This window comes from Micropterus salmoides, unplaced genomic scaffold (assembly GCF_014851395.1).
Source record: "Micropterus salmoides isolate LMB-PRFRI ecotype aquatic unplaced genomic scaffold, ASM1485139v1 Ms_hic_scaffold_22, whole genome shotgun sequence".
NCBI classification, from domain to species: Eukaryota; Metazoa; Chordata; class Actinopteri; order Centrarchiformes; family Centrarchidae; genus Micropterus; species Micropterus salmoides.
The window spans coordinates 16,752,590-16,778,088 of NW_024041373.1; the positions used below are offsets into that span (position 1 = coordinate 16,752,590).

The 25,499-nt window shown below is 39.5% G+C and overlaps 1 protein-coding gene across 9 annotated transcripts in view; it reads left to right on the forward strand.

The window, feature by feature from the left end:
* The window catches only part of kcnma1a (potassium large conductance calcium-activated channel, subfamily M, alpha member 1a), a 149,209-nt gene that overhangs the window by 58,780 nt on the left and 64,930 nt on the right, over nt 1-25,499 (forward strand). For all 9 annotated transcript variants that reach the window (XM_038736864.1, XM_038736865.1, XM_038736860.1 and 6 more), the window contains exons 3-5: nt 10,171-10,232; nt 23,192-23,285; nt 23,957-24,068. In XM_038736864.1, the coding sequence (XP_038592792.1) occupies nt 10,171-10,232; nt 23,192-23,285; nt 23,957-24,068 (268 nt within the window). The remainder of the gene's footprint in view (nt 1-10,170; nt 10,233-23,191; nt 23,286-23,956; nt 24,069-25,499) is intronic.

The following is a 25,499-nucleotide window of genomic DNA, read 5'->3' on the forward strand; positions in this document are numbered from 1 at the left end:
CTAATATTCTTTATCCCTCCACTCCTCTTTCTCTTCAGCTTCTCTCTCTCTCTCTGTCTTGCTCTCATTCTGTCTCAGCCACAAGCCATTTTCTGCCACCTCTTAATGTTCCTCATGTCCCATGGGGGGGGGGGGCTATCTCTAATATTCTCTCATCCCTCCATTTCGTCATCATCACCTCCATCTTTTCATCTCCTGTCCTGTTTTCTTTGTCCTTTTGGAATCCTCTGCGAACATTCAAGGTCATAGTCACACTGTTGGTGTCTTGGGAGGCCTGTCATTGGACACAGGATGCTATAGAGGAAGGGTGACCTGCCATTCCAGTATCTAGAGCGTAATGTACATCAGAAATCCTTCACTGTTAGGATGGTTTCATTCAGCAGTGACACATCTTTCATAGAGCACAAGTGGCAAAAGAAATATTCTTTTCATGAATGAATGACGCCACAGAGAAACTTTTAGAAAATATTTTTTAGACAGGTTGTCCTGTCCGTCTATAACAGATCCCCACAGGCCTACTCTTCATCTCCCACTGACAGATGCTCATTTTAGGAACTGTCATCCTGTCAGACCTGAGAGGCTTTCCTTCATACTGACCCCCTCCCCACCCTCTCCCCCATCAATCACTGTTTCTATTGCCTAGGTACAACAGTGTGTGGGCATCTGTCTCATAAAGGCCACTAGGGTTAAATGGAGCCAATTCCAGGGGTGCAGCGTCAGTGGTTGTATTTTGAGTTATGAGATTGCATTTCTTTTGGAGATAAAACAACATTGTGGAGGACTGTCAGTTTATATACACTCATTTCTTGAAGTTATGTAAGATGAAATAATGCACTGTATGCTTTCTGAGCAGTAAGACTGGGTGTGATTATACAAGCTGTTAATTCCCAGACTTAGCAAACGGTAGCTATGCAGACGGCCTTGGCTGCATATCCTAACCCTTTTTATGTAATTTCCTTGCATTTTTTAAAGTACATAAATAATATGATTATTTTGATTGTGACAAATGCTGTTTATTTTATTTTTTAATTATCGATTAATACTGAAAATGTCAAAAATAGTGAAAAATGCCATCCCAATTAACCAAAGCCCAAGGTCAATCCTTTAAATGTCAAATTTCTATCCATCACCAGTCCACAACCTTATATTTAGTGTACAGTTAAGAGTAAGGAAACAAGAAGATATTCAAATTTAAGGAGCTGGAACCAGATGATTTTGACATACAACAAACAAACATACAAAAAACTGACTCAAAGTCTAATCACTGCAGCTTTGTAGTGGGAGTGCATCTGTGTGGTGGGGTATCGCAAATCATACATATACACATACATAAAATGTAGGTCTGCTTGTTGTGGCTTGTCGGTTTGCACCTGTCCTGTTACCAATGCCAAAGTTAAATTTTAAATGGAGTCAGCGGTCTGTAAGTGTTACATTTCGCACCATGTTTGTATTTTCACACATCCAAATCATGCATAGTCCCTGTAGTATCGCTTTTCAAGTTTTGCAGTGTCTGATTCAAATTTTACACCATCTTTGCTATAGATAAAAAAAATGCAGAAGTACAATCGTGATTGGCTCTGTGCAGTCTCTGTCTGGCGAACTGTTTCCTAATTCCATCAACGCACCATCCCAAACAATTTAGAGTCATCTTTGCGTAAATCAATCCCTCATGCCTCGGAAAGGAAAGTCTTTTTCTAGGTGTTATTTGCCGTGGTCGTTGTTGCTGACAGGAGCAGGAAGAGAGCAACATGATGTTACTGAAGTTGCCGGAGTGCAGGGATATAAGGAGAGTGGAACATGGCTCCTTATATTACAACAATCATTACAACAACAAAAAAATTTGATATGGTATCAGCAACAGTAATGGCAGTTGTAATTTCACTAATCAGTCTATGGCAGCTAGCTTTTCTACTGTAGGCAATAAGGCAATTTCACACTTGCACTTTTCCAGGGATGGATGATTATAATACTACTACTACTACTACTAATAATAATATTCTATACCTTACCTCAATAGGTAGGAGTTGGAACTGCACATTAAAGTGTGAGAAATGTAGATGAATGATAAAATTTTTGAAGGACAGGTTAGTTTTCTTCTACCGATCCACTGTTCTCCCGGTCCACACCCCAGAGACAGTCATCGCATGACCTTGAACGGCAGCACAAAAGGAGCTGGCTATGGGAGGGCCGAGCAGGAGTAGATATGAATAGAGAAAAGAGAGACTGGACTGCGTTGCACTGTGGATCGGTTAAAGCGTATTTTCCCTCCTCCACTCTGACCAGACAAATCAGACCTCCATCTACTCTATTGCCTTTTTTTCTTAAAGGTGGAACAGCATGTTAAGCATCTACTGAAAAGGAATAGACAGAAAGACTCATCTCAGACTACATATTATTTCTCCTTCATGTTTTTGGTCTTACACCCTGCCCCATTAGATGTAAACTAAAATAGACTGTGAGTCTACAGTGGATTTGGATGATGAAAACAACTCAGACACATACAAGTGCATAACTTACTCAGGCTTCAGCTTGTATCCTGTGTGTTTTAGTCCTTCGCTTCTCTCATAATTTATGAGTTCTATATTTGAAGTCTGGGTATAATTGGCCCTGTTGACAGTCAAACATGCAAAATTATTGTATTCTGCTTGTCTATTTTATTTATAAAAATGGGGACTATTTAGATGCCACATTTAATTAGGAGAGTGCATGGCAATTAGCATTCATGTTATGGGAAAGTCTATTCAGAGGCTAACTATCAGCACACTCGGCCTCAGACAGTCTGAAGTGGACTTTTCTGTACTCTGATAGCCTGGGAATGGATTTCTTTAGTCTAGGTTGACTCAGAACCAAAAATCTTAAATCTCTCTAGTATTATTTTATTGGAATTTGGGCAAAGGATGGTTAAGTATAACAAACATATATCCTGTTAGTCATTTGTTCATATTCTGAAAACAAAAATGAGTGTGGCTCCTTTTTATTATTAATCACCATGGGCTATCAAGCTGTCCATGTTTGGTCATTCTTGTCCAACTGGTAAGAATGCGCTAGTATGAATTGGTATGCCTGTGGTACATCTGTTCAGTCAGTAACACAGTGGGAATCAGTAGTCCAGGCTAAGTTATGCAATGTGTAACTGGAATACAGAGTGTGTTTTTCAGACAGAATGTCAGATCATACGGCGTCTGTAGTCATCTAGAGCCCCCTGCAATCTGAGGCCGAGAGAAAGGGGAGATCACGGTGTCTGCTGATGTATGGATGTATGCCATCAAAGTTTAATGGAGGTTTCATATGTGGACGTGCAGTGACATGTGATTCCTTTTTTTTGTGTGTCTAAATCTGCATCGGGGCTAGACACATTTCATAATGTAGGAGTATTTGTTATGAAAGCAAACACTAGTAATGGTTGCAGATGTTTGATCTGCAGTGCAAACATGACAATTTGATGAGTGGGAGAATGCTATAGAGTTCCATTTGTTTTCTGTTTCACTGACATGTAAATTATTAAGAGAAAATCTGTATTGAATATAAATAAATACAGACTGACTGCAGCTCTTTTTAACCTGCCATAAAAGACAGATGTATATGATTGGGGATAGAAGCCAAGGGAAAGCAGACTGGTAAACCAGGGTAGAGGTTTCTTTGGCTATGGACCTCTGAAATCCTTTCTGGCTGAGGCATCAATCAGACATTTTCTGGCTAACCCAGCGAGCCAGGCCGGATTAATGAACAAGCTTATCCTGATGCCACACAGTACTGACGGCATTCTTGACTCCCCACTGAGGATTCCCACTCATGTAATCTTGGGGAACCCATTAGGATTCTTAGAAAGTATTTATTTCAGTGTTTGGCAGAAAGAAAAACAAAAACATTCTAGATTAGATTTCCTCACCAAACTACACTACCTGCAATTTTGTTTTCCTACCTTTGATTTGAACTGTTAAAACGTCTGTAATGATAGCATACAAATTAGCTCACAATTGGGTGGCCTTATTAGCCCCAGGCTTTTGATTTTATTAATATTTTGCACAGGTAGGATTTTTACTTTAACAAAAATAGCTTCAGATTAAAATTTCCAATTTGCTTCCATATACCATGGGCCAAGGCTTTATTGGATATGACATATAAACAGTGGGGGTCCCTGAGGCTTGGATGAATTGATTTTAAACCTGTGAGACTTGCTTCGATGACTAATAATATGTACTAAAAGTAATGCACTCTATATTGTAGAAGAATTGTTGTTTACTCAGGAAGTCAGGTGCTTTTCTTACAGTACACAGAACAAAAAGTATGATGTAGCCTTTTGACCTTACCAACTTGCCAATAAGGGTGTTTTTGATGCAGTTCACTAGTGATGGGAATGCTAGTGACGTGTGTCTACAGCTGGGGAGACAATTCCCCTAGAATTATTTTATTATATAAAGTGGGGCAATTTTATAATGTATACCAAGTTTAGGTGTCCCTTGATATACAGAAATATTAGACTTCCAAGTCCTCCAAGTTAAAAAAATAAATTTGTTATGTTTAACTGTCCTCCAGAAACATCTCACTCCCCTATGAGCAGGACGATGTCTTCAGTGTCAGAGTCCCACGTTTTGTTGACCCTACCATTCACACCGGACCTCTTCCCTATGCAAAGATTGTGGTTCTATTATAACATCACTTGACTTCTTCTTTTGACCTAATGGCAATTACAACAACCGCTAGAGGGCTATAACATTAACAAATGTAATTTTTTTTTTACTGCTATTAAGTAAGTGTTGGACTTCTCCATAAAATGTAGTTAATGATAGTATAACAATATTAAGTGATATCAAGATGGCAGATTTGATCTATATCCCCCACCCGTATCCACTGCTATCCTCTGTATCCAGGTGTGTTCACAGAAAGGTGTGATTTCAACTCTCTCTCGACTTAACAGAGAGAAATATAAAACTCCATCTTCATTACTTTGATCTAAAATGCGGAGAAGACAGGAGGCTTTGAGTCACCGCTGTCTTGACCTGGGTAGTTGGCCTTAATGTGAAGAGATTATTCCGTACATTGTCAGCCCACATCACCTGTCTGTGAGACTCTGTTCTCTCCTGTCACAGGGTGCACTTAAGGAACAGAGGATGCCATTAGACAGGATCCCTGTTGAAGGCGGACGTCTTGTGTGAAATTTTGGTTCAGTTTTAGGGCACTTCATATTTCCTCCACAGGCAAACCTTTTTGAGCTCTTGAAATTCTTTAGATTAAAATAAAATAAACTTGAGAGTGTCAGACTCACACATGTGTTTATGCATGTTAGTGTTATTATGTGTTAACAGTTCTGATGGCGTCATGTGAGAACTGCTACCTCTTGCCCACTTGCAGTGGTGGAATCTGAAACCTGAAGTACACACGATTTCTCACTGCCCTCTTTTACACTTCGAGCCTTCCAGTATGCCTGCTGAAGTGCACCTCGGAAAACGACAGACAGATTTAGCTTTGCACTTTAAATATAGAAAGGGATACAGCAATGAAAACATAGACATCACGTCTGAATGCTACTGCTCGGACATGATGCTGGCATATTTCAGTTTGTTGCTAACAAACGTGACTCATGAAATGTGCTGTAAACAGCCTCATTACTGTAAGCAATTTACTATTAACTATTACATATGCAGCAACAGCTACGTACACTTAGCAATCTGTCTACTGCTGCTGAGGTTTTTTAATTTCTCACTTTGTTTTGTTGGAGGAGGGAATGCCCCATTCACACCATTATCATTCTTGTAGGTTTCCCCTGAGTGTTATTACACTGGTCCTGATTTGGAGTGGCGGTTGCTCGGTTGGCTGTCTTTGGTAGATTGTGGGTTTGAGGTCTAATGCTAGCCCTCGTATAAACTGTGTGGATAGAGAGTGTGTGAGAGAGGGAGAAGGGGTGGGGGTGTGATGGAAGGATATGCCGGCTTTTACAGCTGAATAACTGGGTCAGTTTAAGATGACAACGCTTCTTATCTCCTCAGCTCATCGCTGGGTGTTCACTGTTCACTGCATGCTCAGCTTTTCAGCACCATCCACTGCTCAGCCACTCTCCTCTCGGCCCTTTCTCCCTTTCTTTTTTCTCAACCACTGTGACCCTACTACTTCCACAAACAATAGAATCACAAAGTAGCTCCAAGGAAATGTCATGGTATATGCATCTATATGTGCCGTATGTGTGCATGTGTTCATACATGCATTTAAGGGCTGTGCTAAAAATGGTGTCTCCATGTTGATAGAAAGACGCATGTTGTCAAATTTCCTTACATGTCCAGTTGAGAAATATTTTCTACTCTCTGCCGCATTAAAAGTGTACTTCAGCAAAGAAAAACAAAACATTGGGAGATTTGGGTGCGTTATGGTAGTACACTACAAAAATACTATGCCATGTTGTGGGATAAACACATTGTAATTCCTTTAAGATAACAGAGCAGAGTTTGGATCAGATAAGGCCCCCGGTTAACTGCTTTCCTTCCTGATCAGACCAATGGAGTGCTTTTCATTCAAGAAGCCTGATGTTATCTTCGAGTTTCAGTTTGGGCCTTCTCCCCATCTGCTTTGGAGCATCATTGATGTCTTTGGCTTGTAAGGTTTTTCCAGCCCTCCACAACTCTGTGGCCAGGATTGCCATCATCCTCTATTCAAGCGGTGAAACATTAAAAATGCAAGGGTATGGGGGTGTTTACCTAATACCTCAGCCACAATGCATTGGATCAATCCAAAGGACCATCAGATGAAAGTAATCAGGCTTCCATCATTAATAATGAATGGCACAATCAGCAGGGACGGTGGGCTCCTATTGTGAGATGGCTGAATGGGAGAAAACTCTTGCACTATTGTGCATCGCTACATTAGTCAGCTGTTGCGAAGATGATTATGATGACAGTGGTGATGATGATGGCGGTGATGTGTCTAACGTTTGCAAGTGCAGTTTGCTTGAGGGGATTATTACGGCACATTTTGTCCTAGGGTGTTGAAAAAGAGAAAGCTGGGTGTGAAGGGGGTTGGTGATGATGTTGAAGTTGGTGGTGATTGTGATGATGATGATGGTGATAATGATAGCAATAGTCACTGTGGCAGTTTTGTTTTAATGTGCTTAATATTTTAAAACTGAGGTGCAGTATATATTATCTGTAGTGTTGATCTTGTAGTGACACTGAAGCCTAGACCTACATAGACATGTAATGTTTTGTTGGCTAATGGTGATGTATACTGCATAATATGCCAGGTACTGTTAATGGTGATCGATGTATATTACATTGAATGGCCATGAAACTAGAGTCAATGTGCCTTAAACTATCTGTGGGCCCTATGCAGCTACAGTGGACAGTTAAAGCCTGATTTAGATGAACTAATCGATTCACTGTGCATTTGTGTAAGCACATGTTCACTCTCTTATGTTTCTTTGTTACATTGTACGCTTCTTATACTTTGTGTTTTATATGCTTGCGGCAGCACAAAGTGTCCACTTGGGACAAATAATAAATTGAATTGAGAATTGAATTGACAGTTACTTTTAATGACTAACATCCAAGGTCCTCACTTTTCTACATCAAGACCAAATTTGAATGGAAGTTTTTCTATGTTATACTATACTATCCTCTTTTTGCTATTTGTACTTACTCTATATAACTTATAAACCATTATATACTGTAATGGTAGATAAGATATGACATTATACTGTACATAAGTAATTCATTCACATTTTGTGTACACAATCTGTGAAATTTTGTTGTACTGATGTACAGTATTGACTTCTCATATATTTTCTTAAACAAGTAGAAATGTTGTGCATTTATTCAGTTTTCTGAAATCAAGAAACCTTCTGAAATTAAGTGACATTGATATCCTGGTATGAATAAAAATTAAATTGTTTCATAAGATGGTGCTGCTAGTTAGTTATGTACAGTGCCTCCGGAAAGTATTCACAGCACATTTTATTATGTTACCACCTTATTCCAAAATGAATTAAATGATTTTTTCCCCTCAAAATTATACAAACAACACCCCATAATGACAAATGTCAAAAAATTTTTGAAGCGCCTTCATCACCAATTACAGGTCCAGAGCGCTCTGGAGAAGGTTTTTATCAAGGATGTCTCTGTGCATTGCTGCATTGATCTTTCCCTCGATCCTGACTAGTCTCCCAGTTCCTGCCGCTGAAAAACATCCCCACAGCATGATGCTACCACCAACATGCTTCACTGTAGGGATGGTATTGGCCAGGTGATGAGGATTGCCTGGTTTCCTCCAATTATGACGCTTGCCAGTAAGGCCGAAGAGTTCAATCTTTGTTTCATCAGACCAGATAATTTTGTTTCTCATGGTCTGAGAGTCCTTCAGGTGCCTTTTGGCAAACTCCAGACGGGCTGTCATATGCCTTTTACTGAGGAGTGGCTTCCGTCTGACCACCCTGACATACAGGCCTGATTGGTGGACTCCTGCAGCGATCTTTGTTCTTCTGGAAGGTTCTCCTTTCTCCACAGAGACATGCTGGAACTCTGTCAGAGTGACCTTCTTGGTCACCTCAGTTTGACCGGGCAACCAGCTCTAGGAAGAGTCTTGGTGTTTCCAAACTTCTTTCATTTATGATGAAGACCACTGTGCTCAGTGGAACCTTCAATGCTGCAGACATTTTCTGTACCCTTCCCCAGATCTGTTTCTTGATACAATCCTGTCTCGGAGGTCTACAGACAATTCCTTGGACTTCATGGCTTGGTTTGTGCTCTGACATGCACTGTTGACTGTGGGACCTTATATAGACAGGTGTGTGCCTTTCCAAATCATTTCCAATCAACTAAATTTACCAAAGGTGGACTCCAATCAAGTTGTAGAAACATCTCAAGGATGATCAGTGGAAACAGGATGTTCAATTTTGAGTGTCTTGGCAAATGCTGTGAATATTTATGTACATGTGCTTTTTTGTTTTTTATTTTTGATAAATTTGAAAACAAACTTCTTTCATATTGTCATTATGGGGTATTGTTTTAAAATTTTGAGGAAAATAATGAATTTCATTAATTTTGGAATAAGGCTGTAACATAACCAAATGTTGAAAAAGTGAAGCGCTGTGAATACTTTCCAGATGCACTGTATGCTGATGACTCAACTTTGTTCTGTGATTCACCAAAATTAGTATAGCTGAGTCGAATCTACATGTTGAGCTGCATACAATTAGTAAATGGCTGAGAATGAACAAATTGCCAAAACTAAATGTATTATAATTGGTAGTAGGAATGTTCTTTTTAACACACCCCTTGTCTGTCAGTGGGATATCAGTTGAGCAGGTCACTAAAAGCAAATTACTGTGTGTCATATTATATAAGTCACTGTCTTGGTCTGATCAGATTGATCAGATTGATCACATGGTTTCCATAATAGGAAGGGGCATTTCAATTTCAAGGACATTTTTTGCATGGTCCATCTTCTGTAATGAATAACGTGGTTTGGTTATTTGTCCTTTCACATCTTGTGTACTGCCCAGTCATTTGATCAAGTGCTGTTGAGAAACGTCAACAAAAAAAACAATGCTTAAAATTGCATAGAACAGTGCAACCAGATTAGTTATTCTTTGTTCTTTCTGTGTTAATGTGTGTGTGAGATGCATAAACATGTATAATGACTAACTGTAGAGGCTGAACTAAAATCTTGCCATCTCTTTCTTAAGTATGTAGATCCAATTAAAAGTTTAAAATATTGCAAGTTGCCTTACCTTACACAACCTTACCAGTCATATATAGTCACTGAAACATTATATAACCACCATCTAGAAGGGTCACAATCTCACACAATGCAAGCATGGTCTTAGTTGAGGAGTGCATGTCAACACTTGATAACTGTGGTCCTCTTCTGTACAGTTGAGCTTACAGTTGGTGTCCTTCATTTTTCTTCATATGATTGTGTGGGCTTAACTTCACTCGACTTTTATTCAATAGGCTGTATTTGCTGACCTGACGGTGAACATTCATTATTCAGGGAATACTTTTGAAAATGTCCTGTTCTGCAACCTAGAGGCAAGTCACTGTTTAATTACAGATGTAACTAGTGTTGCCTGCTGTCTCCACTCCAACTGAATACAAGACTTACTATTGTCTTCATTAATGAGCAGAATTTTGCAGATGTATGCATGAAAGTAATTTCTCTTTCTATGCGTCTTTCTCTCCGCAGGTGGTGTTAGTCTTTGCGCTCAGTATCGGGGCCCTTGGAATATACTTTATAGACTCCTCAGAGTAAGTATCAGTGTCATTATATATCTTCTAAAATAAGATGAAAATTCACATATGCTCCAGCAGCTGAACTGATGATGAAATATAGATAAAATGTACTTGCATGTATTTGTTGCATGCATTTACATTGGCCTACATACTGTATCTGAATGGTAGGTGCACATGCACCCATATTCATCTCCGCACACTTCAATCTCTGAAATGCAAATACACATATTCACACCCCCACAAGCACTCACAAGCAGTGATGCACACACATATAGTACACACACTCACACATCTACATATGAAGATTTTTCAATGGGAAGCCTGTTAGTTTCCATGGTAACAGAGACAGGCAGATACTGTACAATATGTGTTGCGGAGCTTGTTCTATGTGTGAGTAAGTGAGTGTGTGTATTGTCGATTTATGAGTATCACTGGCTGGCAGTCACCCAGAGACAGACTGCAGGGCAGGCGTCTCTCGGATAACCACTGCAGCTACTTTCACACCATCCAGACCCTTTAAAAAAGGAACGGTTTGGAATTAGAAAAACCTTTTTTGTCTTGTGAGTTTCTCTCTGGTAGAAATAATGACTCTTTAGCTCTGGCAGTGAGTCCCATAGTCAGACGATAGTGGTGAGCTGCATTATCAGGTAAAAATGAACAGCATCTAGCAGGGCAGCTAAAATCATTGGTTCAAAACAAGTCTGACATGTAATACACAAAAGCTATTACGTTATTCTTTTCATATGTAATTTGCTATCGGTAAAGTTTTTGTTGTTTGCAGACTCTATCTGCTGTTGCTGTTAATTTTATTTTTTTTCATTGTTTTGTTCACCGTTCCTTTTGGTCATAACATTTTTCCACACTGGCCAACAATGTTGTTCAAGAAACCGCAGAACACAACAGTCTAATGTGTTATCCCTCCCAGGCAGATTTAATTTAAGATGCTACTTTATAAACCATAAACCTATAAATATCAATTTGATCCTTATAAAAGTATATAGCCTCCTTTTATTGTTCAGATGATCACTAGGGATGCAAAGTAATTTCCTCAATCAATCAATCAATGGATTTGTGAATGATCAATAATGAATAAATTATCAAATCTTATTTTTTTTTTAAAAGCAGCCAGAGAGAGCAGGTGGTGTGTAGATAACAGGCCCTTATTGTAGTTAAGGTAAAATTAAACCTCCAATATATCATCATGGTAAATGACAGCGCATGCTGTCACATTTGTAATGTTCCTGTTAGCAGAGATGCTCACAAGTCTTTGACCTAGAGTCCAAGTCAAGTCTCAAGTCAGTGAGCTAGAGTCCAAGTCAAGTCTCAAGTCAGTGAGCTAGAGTCCAAGTCAAGTCTCAAGTCACTCGTGGTTATAATGAATGTTGTATCACCTGCCCTTTACTGGAACTCTGTAACTGTAACATTTTTTTTTACTTACAGAGCACAACCATGTAATGTGCAATACAATTAATGAGAGCTTATTAAACCCAGTGTAACGTTAACTAAATAAAACTGTAATGTTACAAGATCAACAGTAAATCTGTAACCTCTTTTTCACAGAGCACAACCATGTAGCCTAATGTACAATGCGTCTACATCTAATGACAGACAATGAAGTCCACTCATCCCCCAGACTCTCAAACCAGTATAACGTTACTAAATAACACTATAACGTTAGCCTATATGATCAACAATAAACCTGTAACTTATTTTTCACTTACAGAGCACAACCATGTATCCTAATGCGTCTACAACTAATGACAGAAACTACTGTAAGTCAACACATCCCCCAGACTCTCAAACCCTGTGTAAAGTTATAAGTTAACTAAATAAAACTGTAACATTGCATGATCAACAATAAACAGCTTGTTTGCAGCCAACATTAATAATTAACGTGATGGCAGCCAGTGGGACGTAAATGATTACGTTAATCGACTGCCACAAGGTTGGCAAGAAAACAAACGCTCATTGATCTTTTCATAACAAACGACAGTCGGAGTTAACCTGTTGCAGGTCGTAGGTAAAGCAAGAGGCAAGCTAACATTAGGTGGCCAATGCTGAGCTAAACATGTTTACTCACCACAGGTTACTAACCTATTTTGCGTTGAGCACTTCTTTGTTTGGGCCTTGTTGTATGACGTTTTCAAGCCAAAGTTTATGATCAGTGACACAGCAGCTGCCCATGTTTGTTGTCCTCTGTCACGTGTGGCTGCGCGCAGCTCATACTACGTGTTTAGTGGCGCCCCCAGAAAATTTTCCCAGGGGTGACCAGATGGGGCCACTGAAAATCCTGGGGTGGCACACTAAACTAAAAGCCATAACTGAATTTCAGGAATTCTATTATGCAGTATATAGACTAGTTGAATACTACATAAAAATATGAGTTAAGGAATCACAGACTGATGTACTTTGATTTCTTATTTTACAGTTAAAATTGTCTAATGTCCATAGAATAAAACCGGTTCAGTTAACATTCCATAAAAATCCTGTTTGATGTGTTATCTGTATGTGTTAGGCAATTAATTGTTCTTTAAATAGGCAAGTTAACCTTATCCTTCAAAAGAAAAATACAGCTTTTATTTGAGTGCATTGATGGGGATGAACAAAACATTTTCTGGGAACAAGCCTACTCAAGATTACAGACATCATGGAGCATAAATATTTTTCTTTAAAATCAAATTGAAATATACGATATGTGTCTGTATAGAGTTGTGTAATTATCTGTTAACATATTAAGTTTAGTGTTATTCTTGTTACAAACAACTAGGATAGTTATTCTTGAAATATCCCACTTTTTAACAACTGATTTGACCAGTGTCATATTTATATGTAAAAATGGTGGGGCACCAACCATTTTAAAACATAAATACCAATAAAACTACAATACTCTCTTTTGATTCTGTGTTTTTGTCAACACACATGGCTCCACAAAACACTTAACATGAGAGAGCGAGAGAGAGAAGTGCATTGACACAAGTTACAGTACCACTGTCACAAACCTAGATTAAGAATGCGATATTTAAGCACAGAACAAATGAGCCTACAGGGCCATAAGCAAAGAGCAGCATCAATGAAGTCAACGACGCGCACAGACAACGTTTTAGGGATCCAGAGCCTTTCTATAGCCGCTTTCCACAGAGATCCTGCAATCAAAACGCAAAGAATGTCGGTCAATATACTGTATATCCCATTCCCAGCTCCATACCTTTCATACAGCGTAGCAAGCCAGCAAACTGGCCTAATAATCACGAATAATAAGGCAGTATGAACATGGGCAACAATTTGCCCATGCAGGGACCAGCAGCAAAATCAGTATGATAAAAGAAGGTTTCACTCACCAGAGCTAAGGCCTTACGTAGGAGAAAGGTGGCCCGGCGGTTTTTCCTCTGGGCATACTTCTGGTTGACTGAAGTTTTTCAGACAGCCTGCCGACTTGTCGTGGCCCTTCAGTATTTGTTGTGCTACTCACTGGAGCGCCTGTTGGGTGCAAGTAACGTTGAGCCCAGTTTCACAGCATCGTCCAGATGACTGCCGCTGTTCTCATGTTTTGCAACACTTCACAAAGATGAAGTTGAAAACAGGCAGAGGACGGTGTCCCTCGACACAGCGCTGTCATGGCTCCAGTGTTCGTACCACGCTAGCTTGCTGTAAGCGATGGCGCTAACCTGTTGCTATCTGCAGACTGTTAGCTCTAACACACAGTACAATACACCAAATTGTATAGCAGTGTGACAAACTTATTATAAATTACCCAGGCTACTAACTGTCTCTGTACATTAATTAAATTCGAATTTTCTTTCTTCTTCCACCACAGAAAACACACACATTCGGCACAACACCGGTGTACTCCACTCTGCTCTGCCTTTACCCATTTTACCCCTAACACACTTTATATGCTAAGCTGCATTGTGCACTTCACTTTCGGAATGGTTATTTTGCCTTTGTAACAGATGCCTTGAAATGAGGTCTAGAACGACTTATGATCAACAGGTTAACCTGACACTTGAGCATGCTTCCTTGAAAGATATGCAAACATTGAGAAGCTATCCACTAGACAACAAAAGAGAAAGCTAGAAAGCACAAGGTTGGCAGAAAAATAATGTGCCATAACATCCAACCTGCAGGGCATAAACAGAAGAATAGTTAAAGCACTCTGGTTTTGCTGCAGAACTATAGTTTCTCTCATATTTCCCCACTGTATCTTGTATGTTACAGTGCACTGTGGTGTATTTCTATGTGAGTCGGCTTCCTTGAGGCATTGCCCTGATCTCTCTGTGCTCCCATTAAACTCAGGCCCTCTCTATTCTCATTATCGTGATTAGCTCAAGCTTGTCATTTGAGTGTGCACATCCTCTCAGGGGGACTACTGATCAACCCAAAGGAAGTTCAGCTGACTCTGAGGGATTTGACATCCTAAACAGGGTCAGACTTGTGTTATAGCCATACTTTCACTACAACAGCTGGAGCCTCTTATGTGCTCTACATCCATTGTTACATGTCATAGAGACGACCTGACACTACAAGATCTATTTTTGTCTCTGCCACAAATGGCAAAGTTGCCAACCTCAAAATAATCTAAGATAAGCCATATGGGCAATCAAGGACAAATGGTTCTCAATTATCATTGTGAGAATGACACTCTGCGTCCATACTAGCTATCACAAGTAAACAGCGCTATAGTCTATCAACAAAGCTAAAATAGAGCATTGGGTTGGATCTCAAATACATCATAAACCAAAACATTTCACTCTCTATTTTTGTATTTGTGAAGTCTATTCTCTCCAAGAACATTCTACTCAAGGACACAAATATTGACACGTGCATTTCCTCTGATTATCACCCTGTGTGTGGGATTGCATGTGCATGCATTCATGATGTATGAGGGGCATACGCTACATGCAAAAATGATCTGACTCACCTTTATAACCCCATACTCAAATGCTAAAAATGCTCAAAAGATGCTCCATGTAGCCTCCTTGCCACTAAATGTTAATGACCAAGGAAATCGAGCACAGATTTGAGCAGAGATTTATAGGTCACCCTTTTAATTGCAGTATTTACTCTACCAAATAATGAGGGTCTTATGGTACAGACTCATGAACTATTCAGACTCAATGGTTTGCTTCCCCCTTCTCTTTCAAACTGCCATCTTGGCCATCGGATGAAGTGAACATCGTTCTGAAATCGTCTGTGAAAATGGCAACAGTAATGGGAAGGATTATGGTTGAGTCCCTGTGGTAACAGAGAAAAGAGACATGTGGTGGAATAAGTGCATGTGGGTTGGACCTCGGGTGGTTGGAGCTGCACGATGGGCTTTTATGTCTACTCCAGTGAAGTAGGGTAGTCCCTTGGGGCAAAGACACACACACACTCACACATACACACACTAACACACACTGGGTAAAATGCTGAAGAAAACGTACCTTTCTGGTGGCCAGGCACCAGTCTCCCAGGAGCTGTTTTGTTTCTAGCTTTTGACAGGTGGGGCTTTCCTAGCAGGAGCTCTGTTGGCTAATATCCTACAACAAAAATCGACAGAATAACACAGCAAAGCCTTGTGTGAAAGCAGGTAGACGGAGTTGGAAAGGAGGGAATTATTAATTGGCTGCCCTCCCAGTTGAGCATAGTGCTTACTAGTCATGGACTTGGCAACCGTGTGGTTGTTAAGAGGACTGTTTTTTGAATGAACGAGGATGAATATGTAGCCTCTCTGAGAATGGCCGTATGTCTGTTTTTTAATGGTTGTTTATCACAGTTCTGTGCAACACATAATAATGTATGATACTGCCTTTTCAATTCCTCTGCAGCAGACTTCACTTGCCAAACTGATGCTATTTTGGTGATATTTTCAATGGGTGAATACTGCGTCCTCTCCCGCCCACATCTGAATCTGCTTTAATACCTTGGCTCATCCCTCATACCTTCTTTTTCCTCCTTTGTGCTCCCATGAAACAAAATAAAGAGGAATTTAGGACAAAGTCTCTGCAGGCTGCTCTTAAAGGGATGCCCTTGTTCCTGCTCCACTTCTGTTTCTATTTCTCTTCTCTCGACCCCTCCCTGTAACACATACAGACTATTACATACGCACACTTGCATAGTCACATTAACTCGCAGAAGCACACATGTGTAGACACGCAAACACATTTTTATCTCTGTCTTAGAGGCCTCATAAGCAGCCTGTGCCCGTAACTCTATCATTAGTGTGCGATCAATGTCAGGACTGAAAAAAGAAACAGTGCCTAATGACTAATTTATCGGGTAAGGTGAGAAATATGGCTTAGCAGTGAGACAGACTTGGCAGACTTTGTGACCATGAAAGGTAACCTATATAAGGACCTCTCCTTCTTGGGGGCTAGTTGGAGTACCTGAGTCTCTGTATGGATCAGAGGTAACCATGAGAGGACTACATTCATAGTTGACACCATTCCCTCGTGGCTTCAGATATAAATCCACAAGCTGGCAGCAGGAAATTACTCATTTTAAAATCAAATATCCAGCAATTATAATTTCTAAAATCCCCTACAGTTTTAGAGAGATTTTCTCAATCTAAATGCTCTGAAAAAAGAGACAATATGAAATATCAACATCACATTCATAGATAATGAGCTTTTGTTTTGGAACATCACAGCGCAGTTTTATGATTATGGAGCCTCTTCCTGTAGACTTCAAAAATTAAGCTTTTTAATTGCTTTCGGTATCTTAGCATAAGTTGAGAACGGTTTGGATCCCTGCTTAGCTCACATGTGCTGAAGTCGTGCATTAGTGTGATGGTATAACATGTTAACCCTAAAGTATTATTTCCATGGTTGTCACTCTCTGGTAAATGCAGATTCAGTGCAGGAAACAGTGATTGAAGTCTAATGAAAGAAATTACCGGAGAGATTAGCTGAGTCATTCTGAAATTTTATATTTTTTCTGTTATCGGTGCACACTGAATGGTCCGACCTCTTTGTTTATCAAAGTCACCATGGCAATATGAAGGCCATTTGCTGTTGCAGTGGCCTGATATCCCTCAGTGCCGAGCGGAAGGGCTATTCTTAGACCACAGCATGAACACAGCCTGAGCCATACTCAAAACATTCAGTTAACTTAATAAACCATAGATGAAATTGAAATGATTTTAGTGGCTTTGTGGCATTTTTTGTCTAGCAACTGTATCAATTCATCTTTCCCATTTTTCTCCATGGTTATCAAATTGTTTTACATAATTATATAGTTTGTAAATTGCTTCTTTCAACAGTTCCCATGATCAGTGCATGGATCATGTACATTTAGTTTAGCTTTTGAATTCCAGCTAAAATCACACATCTACCGTACTGTCACACAATCTTTCCATTGTTTTTGAGTTTTTCCCACAAACCGACCGCACTGAATTTACAGTAGGTTTGAAGCAGAACAAGACCCACCAGAGTTCAAATGAAAACTTTCACACTAGAGAAAACAAATTGATTCAAAAGAGGAAATGCATTACAGTTTGTTTAAACCACACCAAACTTGTTAAACTCATTTGTTTCCCATCATCCCTATTCAACTTCATCGTTTACTTTACCTTTTACTGTCTCGGTACTTAACTCAAAAGCCAGCTTGAAATTGCAGTTATTAGATAAGAATTAAAATTAAGACAAGAATTTGGCTACAGAAGAAATTAATGATTTCAAATGTATCTAATAGCATTTTTATATAATTTTGAAACCTAATGGATAATTTTCTTTTCTTTATGAGGAAATTATGAGGCATTGGTATAATTACTTCAATACAATTTGTACATTGTTTATTATTTTGAGGTATAAACGCACTCATTAAATGACCAGAAATTAGAACAAATAAATCTAGCACCACCAACTTAATTGGCTTTACAGCGTTAATCAGTATGCTGAAAAGTTCTTTTTCTTTTTGTAGATAGCATATAACCGATAGCGTTTATTTCCTAACTGATATGATGTGTGTAGTTAGCTATTGCACTGCTTCTGAATAAATTATTATTAAAACTGTAAAAGAGTGTATCATTTCTCTCTTACAAAGATGTAGCTCATTTTCTTCGACATTCGTGTCCTTATTTTAACATTTACTCATTTCAGTTTTATTGCATTGCGGAACATACTGTGTGAAGTTGTGGTTTTTGTTAAGTGCTATTTTCACTCACAAACTATTCCTTTAGACTCTAAATTAAATAACGTCTTTGTAGAGGAAATGCTTGAAGTGGGAGGCAAGTCATTTGCATTCAGATGAAAAAAATGAGTTATCTATTTTTAGCCTCTCTGGGGAGGTTTTATTTGTTCAATGCCCTTCTAGGTGCTAAAGTATCTCTCATTTTAGTAATGGTGCCTTGACCTAAATCAATCATTTAAGTACCAACCTGACCTTCTTTCAGCTTCACAGACCCCTCCCTGCTGTGTCCCTCACACGTACATGCACTACCCTCAGGAGAAATACTGTATGTAAGACAGACATTCAATAACCGTGCTCAAATCACATTCTAAATGCATTTTTTTGTTTATGTTGTATGTTTATTGTATGGGGCCCCTTGAATACTAACAAATGACACTGTGAATCTGTAACTACATTCCAAGATGCTTATTAGCTTACTAGAGCAGTAAGGCATTTGTGAGATATGAAGAATGACTCCGATTTGGTGTGTTGTGTCGTTGTGAGCATTAGTCAAGCCAGCAGCAGTGTGTTGTTGTTATTGTTTTCTCAGGGCACACCTTGCTGTTGCTCCTGCATCTAGCCAAGGTCATGTGCAGGCTAACAGAGGTCTGGCTCCTGCTAACTGACTGAAGGTGTATGGTACTATTTTTAACATCATCATCAACACACTCCTTTGCCCTTGTGAAGAAATGAGTTTTACCTCTCTGGTTGCGTTTTCCAGAGGCAGAGTTCCTGGTCAGAGGAGGTTAACGTGGGGAAACATTTTATGTCCTGAAATAGACTTACATGCTCCGCAACCTTCCCTCAGGCGATCACTGTTCTCATTTGTGTGTCTGCATGTAAGTGTGTGTACATGTGTGTAATTTAGTGCTAGCTTTGCTAATAATCAGAGTGAGGTTAGAGGAGACTAGAGTTTATCGCAGAAGCTCAGGAATCCCCAGGCAATCTCCATGTGTCCTAAAACTAGCATTGTGTGCTATATTCTGTATATGAGACATTGTTGTTCTTTATTACCTCTGGGAGCTTAGTCCTCCTTCCTATTCACTGTCTCTTTCATGTCTTCCCCTTTTCCTCTCCCTCTTACTGTCCCTATTTCTCTTCTCTCCCCGTCTCTTTTATCTCCCTGTGTCTTACTGCTGTCTTTCTTTCTCTCTCTTCCTCCCCCCTCTCTCTCTCTTTCTCTCTCTCCTCTCCTCTTGCTGTCAGGCAGAATAGTGTAACCCCTGGCTATGCCAGGGCTTATGGAGTAATAAGAACTGTGGTGGGCAGATCTATTTTCTTCAGGACACTGTCAGCTTGTGGCCAGGAATCCTTTGTGATTGTGGAGTGTGAAGTGACACTGAAAGCAGGAATCAGGATTTTGTCTTGTCTTACATGTCTTGTCTTGTCTCTCTGTGTAGGAAAGAGACACAGATTTCGGGACACTGTAACAGAAACACAGATACAGTGTAAAGAAACCCAATGTAATGGCCCTGCAATATGTAACACATTTGAGAAGCGGTAATGGTCAGTTTCTATTCATACCAGTACTATACCAGTGAGGTGATGAGTGAGCTTTGTGGTCAGAGATTGGAAGCAAACTCTGGTTGCTGGTGTGATAGCTGGATGTGACACACTGACATTCAATGTTGACATGCAGTATTATCACCTTTTAAAGTTGCCCATTAACATAAGGAAGATTACTGTCTTTGTAATCGCTGCAACAAAGTTCTATTTAGTATCTCCGAGACAGCAGCAAGACACGAGTATAAACACACACCAGACAGGACAGAGAAAAAGACATCAGTAATAAATAATAAAATAAACAACAGCATACAGTGCTATAAGAAGAACATTGTACCATATTTCACAATTGCATGGGTCTGTTTTGCACTTTTTTAATCTTTGTTTATGGTTGTCAGGTATCATAAATGGAAAACAACGTAATTCACAATAATTGACACAGCATATTTACGAATAAGTAATGGAATCACTCGAAGTCCTTCATCAATTTATTTTATTTAATTGCTTCATAAAGTATGCAAAGTAGATGCCATGCATACAGGTTTCTAGCATGACTAATTAGCAACCCCTGTCCCTGGAGAGACAAGTTCTTTCAATTTAAAGTTATTTTGTGGGGCATTCCAAGCTGATGGGGCAGAGTACATTAAAGCCCTTTTTCGTCCTTTTAAGTCCTGTGAACAGAGACAGTACCCATCACATTTTTAATGATAAAAAAAGCATAAATAAGAAGGTAGCACACCCAGAATGTCTTTGTAAATAAAAGTATACTGAGTCTACGACCCCAGCATAGAAAATGCAATGGTGTATAAGTGCTTGGCAGTTTAAGATAAATCTCAGTGCTCCATGGTAAAGTGTGTCTATTGATCTCAAACACTGAGCCGAGGCATTCATATATAAAATATCACAATAGTCTAGTATAGGCATAAAAGTGGCCGAAATAAGTTTCTGTCTGACTTTAAAAGAGAAACAAGCCTTATTCCTAAAATAATTAACTTATACAGTAGATCTTGACAGATGATATTTTCAAATATTGTGACTTGTCATTTGTACAGTAATTAGTTGATTGTTATTGTTTACTTTCCAGTTCCACATTGCCATTTTTATGCGGTTTGAAACACATTCAGCAGCTCCACAACAATAGACTGTGTGAACCACTCCCACTCTGCCCCGACGATCTCTTAATTTCCTATTGTGTTTCTGAGCTTAAGAGAGAAACCATAGGTTGTGTCTTCCTACCACTTTAGTTAATGATAAGCTTTACTATCAAATGATGATTATAAAAATTACTAAATTAAAGCTCTCGGCGTGTACCCATTGTGTTATCTTATAATGCAAAATCAAGACAAATTCAATGTGTACCGCTCATCCCCCGCTGTGTGCCGCCATGCTCTCTCTGTTATTGCTTTGGGTCATGTGACTGTAGACGGACTGTTATTCAGAATTAGGCCAGAGCTGTGCCCAAGGGGAAATGCCACAATGACCACTCGAAATGGTGTCTTCAGTGTGCACCATCTGTATGTGCTCATATGTGCTTGTGAGTGTATTTGTGTTAGCGTGCATGTGTGTGCATTCTCTTGCACAAAGGTCTGTAAGGGTTTGCCAAGGTTGAGGTTTCAGATCAGCTTTGGGAGTGATAATAAATACTACAGTCTTTTACCCTGTTGCCTATTCTCTACCAGGTTTTGGTACCCATCCATAAATAAAATTATTTTTATTCATAATTTGAGTTTCAGGCAGTCTTTTGCGATGTGTTTATTGAGCATGTTCATATCGCAGTGACAATGAAAATGTAATTTATCAGTCAGCACTAACGTGGAGATGCCAGTGAGTGAATAAGAGAGTATTTGGTCAGATCAATGTTAATTGCCTCAAGAGGTCAGAAGCGAATCAACCTCTGTCTGAAGTCTGATGGCACTGTATGAGAAAATGCATTTTAACCAAATAAAACCATTTTTTAAACAATTGCTGCATAAACTAACATGCATGATGGTGGATAATCATCTTGAATTTGAGCCATCAACTTAAACATCACATCAGTCCTTAGGATATGCTCCAGACAGACCACACACTGATTAAAGGTTGGATCGTACTCTTTGAGCAATACATATTCTCTGGCATGACTGTTCTCAGTCCTCCATTATAAAGCATCATCATATGAAAAATCGTTTGATGTTAAGTGGAAGATGATGAAGCCTCACTCCTTTCTACTCCTAGAGGTGCTGATTATGCAGTAACTCCATCCTGGATCTCACACTGTGCCCCTATGGGCTCTATGCATACAAATGCGTACTTGAATGTTTAATTTAAACGTATGGGACTTAACTATGTAACTATGTGCTCTTGTAATCACCTTGTTTGTGTTCCCTTGCCAGTCTATACATTCCCAATCGCCTATAGCTAGCCAAACCATAATGCGTATTCATTAGTTTCCCACAGTGGGAGTTACTTGTTACTCAGGAGCAAATGCTATAGGCCCATGACCAAGTAAAGAATGGTGTGGGCACACTGCCTGTTATTGCTTTTGTTGCAAGCACCCACCAGCTAATGGTTAATCATCACACAGTAAACATGAAGATGGATTATATGACAGACCAGACAGATCACGACTCATCTTTCATCATGTGCCTTTTTAAGACACCCCAGCTACTGCACTCTGTTAAATGGAGGAGAGGTATGCGGTCTCTTTCTCTGTATGGAGTTTCTTTCATATGAGGGACGATCTATTGGAATATTTGTTTTTGACAGACGCTGAATAATTTCCTTGCTGAATGTACTGTCACATCAAAACTATTTCAGCTGTATGTGGTTGACTCTACAGCAAGGTCTTTTATGTTGGTCTGTGATCCCCTAGAGCTTGCGGGGTGTCAGTCGCAAATCACAAAATTGGTATTAAATTGGTATTAAATTGGTATTATTTATAGCGAAATGTTTTAATCCAATCTCAGAAACTGTAAAAAAAAAAATTTTCTCTCTACCCCTGCCTACTTGCATGTGTCCACTTCAAAGATGACACAGCGTATCTTACTGCAACTGCTTCACACTATGGCCACCGCTGGAGTCGGAGAAGTATCGCAGTTCTTTAACTGAACCTCGCTGTCCTCTGCAAGCTCATGTTTTATCTGCTCTGGCAGATGCTGAAAGTTTAAATCGAATCGTGACCTTAAACCTGAAAGTCAAATCGAATTGTGGATTTGGAGAATAATGACACCGCAGTTCGTTATAGACTCGGTATGGTAGGAAAGATGTGGAAGATCCTTCCTGTATGAGTTCATGAGGGTTTAACCTTATAATAATTTTTTTCTGTCTCTTTCTCTGTTCTCTAGTCCTATAGAATCCTGCCAGCACTTCTACAAAGACTTCACGTTGCAGATCGATATGGCCTTCAACGTCTTCTTCCTTCTTTACTTTGGCCTGCGGGTAAGTTGGCGCATGTGCACGTATGCTCACGCGCACATGTGTATGCTTGCACACACACAAACATACACTCACTCGTTCGTGGATAATACTGTCATACATTTACAGACATCCTGTTAAACACACTGGCACAAACGATATGCACACAGCCATGCAGGAAGGCATCGTTTTTGCATCCTACAGAAAGTTCTTTCATTGTTCTTGTTTTCAGCCTCATTAATGCACCACATCCCAGTAGTATACTGTATTTTTACATTTTCCTTATATGATGAAGAATATTACAAAAGTTTATGGCACCATTTTTAGCAACAACACTTACAGACATGCAGACCTAATTTACCTATGAATACTCACACAATATGCCTTTAAATTCAGACACTGTTGTAATAATGTTGCTAGCATGGCTGTCGTGCCAAAGCAGCATTCCAGTGGTGGGTGCAAACACAAGCCTGACATCCAAAATGAATGAATAAATAAACTCATAAGCTGCTTACCCCACCAACCATTCGTATGACTCAGCAAGTGGGGTGAAGCTTTTGTCATTCACTACACTGTCAGCGATGCCAATGGAAGACACGGCATGCAGTTTGAATGGTGGGATGTGGTGTGGTGGTGTTTTGTATAACAATAAAATTCGATTGTTATTTTGGATTTCATCCCTGTTTCTTTGACAGTTTATAGCAGCCAATGATAAGCTGTGGTTCTGGCTGGAGGTCAACTCAGTGGTCGACTTCTTCACTGTTCCTCCTGTGTTTGTCTCTGTCTACTTGAACAGAAGCTGGCTTGGTAAGTCTTCATATCTCTTTTAGCTGTGTCTTTCTATCTCGCATTGACACACTCCGTTTCATAAATTCATTCTCACCGTATAGCCTTCTCTTTTCTTAGTTTCTTTCACCAATATTTTTCCCTCAGCTCCTCTGTCCCACCATCCCTCTTTTTCCATTTCTTTTTTTGCCCTATATCTTCATGTCACCCCTCCTTTTATCACTTTCTATCTACCCCTCTGCCTCTCAGTCCCCCTTCTGTCGCCCCATTATTGGTAGTGTGTCTCCGAGGCCCCCTTGCTCTGGGCTGCAGTCATCTTTCCCTCATCATTGAAAGTGACAGGGCTGGGTTCCTCTGATGTTTCAGGGAACACAGACACAGCAGAGTAGATGGGCTAATGGGAGTGAGAGTGACTCAGAATCGGGCTCTGTGTTTGTGAAGTTTTTTGTGAGTGTGTGAGCTTCAGACTCATTGTTAATTGCCTTGTTGAGGCGTTGTACCTGGAATACCTCTCAGAGGCCCATAACTGCCATCTCATTCACTCTCACACAAAAAATGCACATGCAAAAGCATGTGTTATCCCAATACACATAAACACACGCACTCTTGCATGAACAGACAGGAAAACACCCTAACCTGTATTACATAATGACCTACTTTTACTGGTGCGTTAAGAGTATTGTGGCTTAAATTGAACTGCAGTAAAAAGAGGCTTCTGTGAGGCTGTGTTGTCTTTTCGGGAACACTGCCACACTGCTCTTAAACCATATACAGTACATGATTGCCTTACTTCGTTTCAGAAATTCAGCCAAATGTTTATCCAATGTTTATCTAAGCATAACGTTGGAGTCAGAGGAACACATATGAAGCTAAATACTGAAACTAACCTGTCGTTCGAAAATACATTTTCCATATTTAAATGCTTTTGGCCAGTCACTCCTATCGGTAATAGGCCTTTTTCATACAAGACATTTTTGATGACACAGCAGTCAAATCACAGGTGTAAATATTGGAAAATAATTATGGCTTCCATTTAGCGGTTTCTGTCTCAGGGTCCTGATATTTTACAAGCTGATTTGATGTCACTTGAACACAACAGAAGTATTGTTAATGTTATTAGTAACACCTTTTCCAGCTGAACCAGCTTTTCCTACTATGGCAAGTCAAAATGTCTGCTGTGAAAAAAGACTATAATACAATAACTAACAATAACTCTACTGTATGTACTGTTAACATACTTCCTCATTCAACTTTGACCTACCATGGTTACCGTAGTTGTATGCGCACAGTTTTTGTGTGTAATCAGGGATCATTACCAACTTTTTGGCCATGCTTAGTTTAGTTTTACTTTGAAATTGGAGATTAGATATATGCTTGACTATAGATTAGAGCTGCAAGGAAAAATCAATTAATCGATCAACATTAGCTTATCAATTAAATTTTATTTGCTGC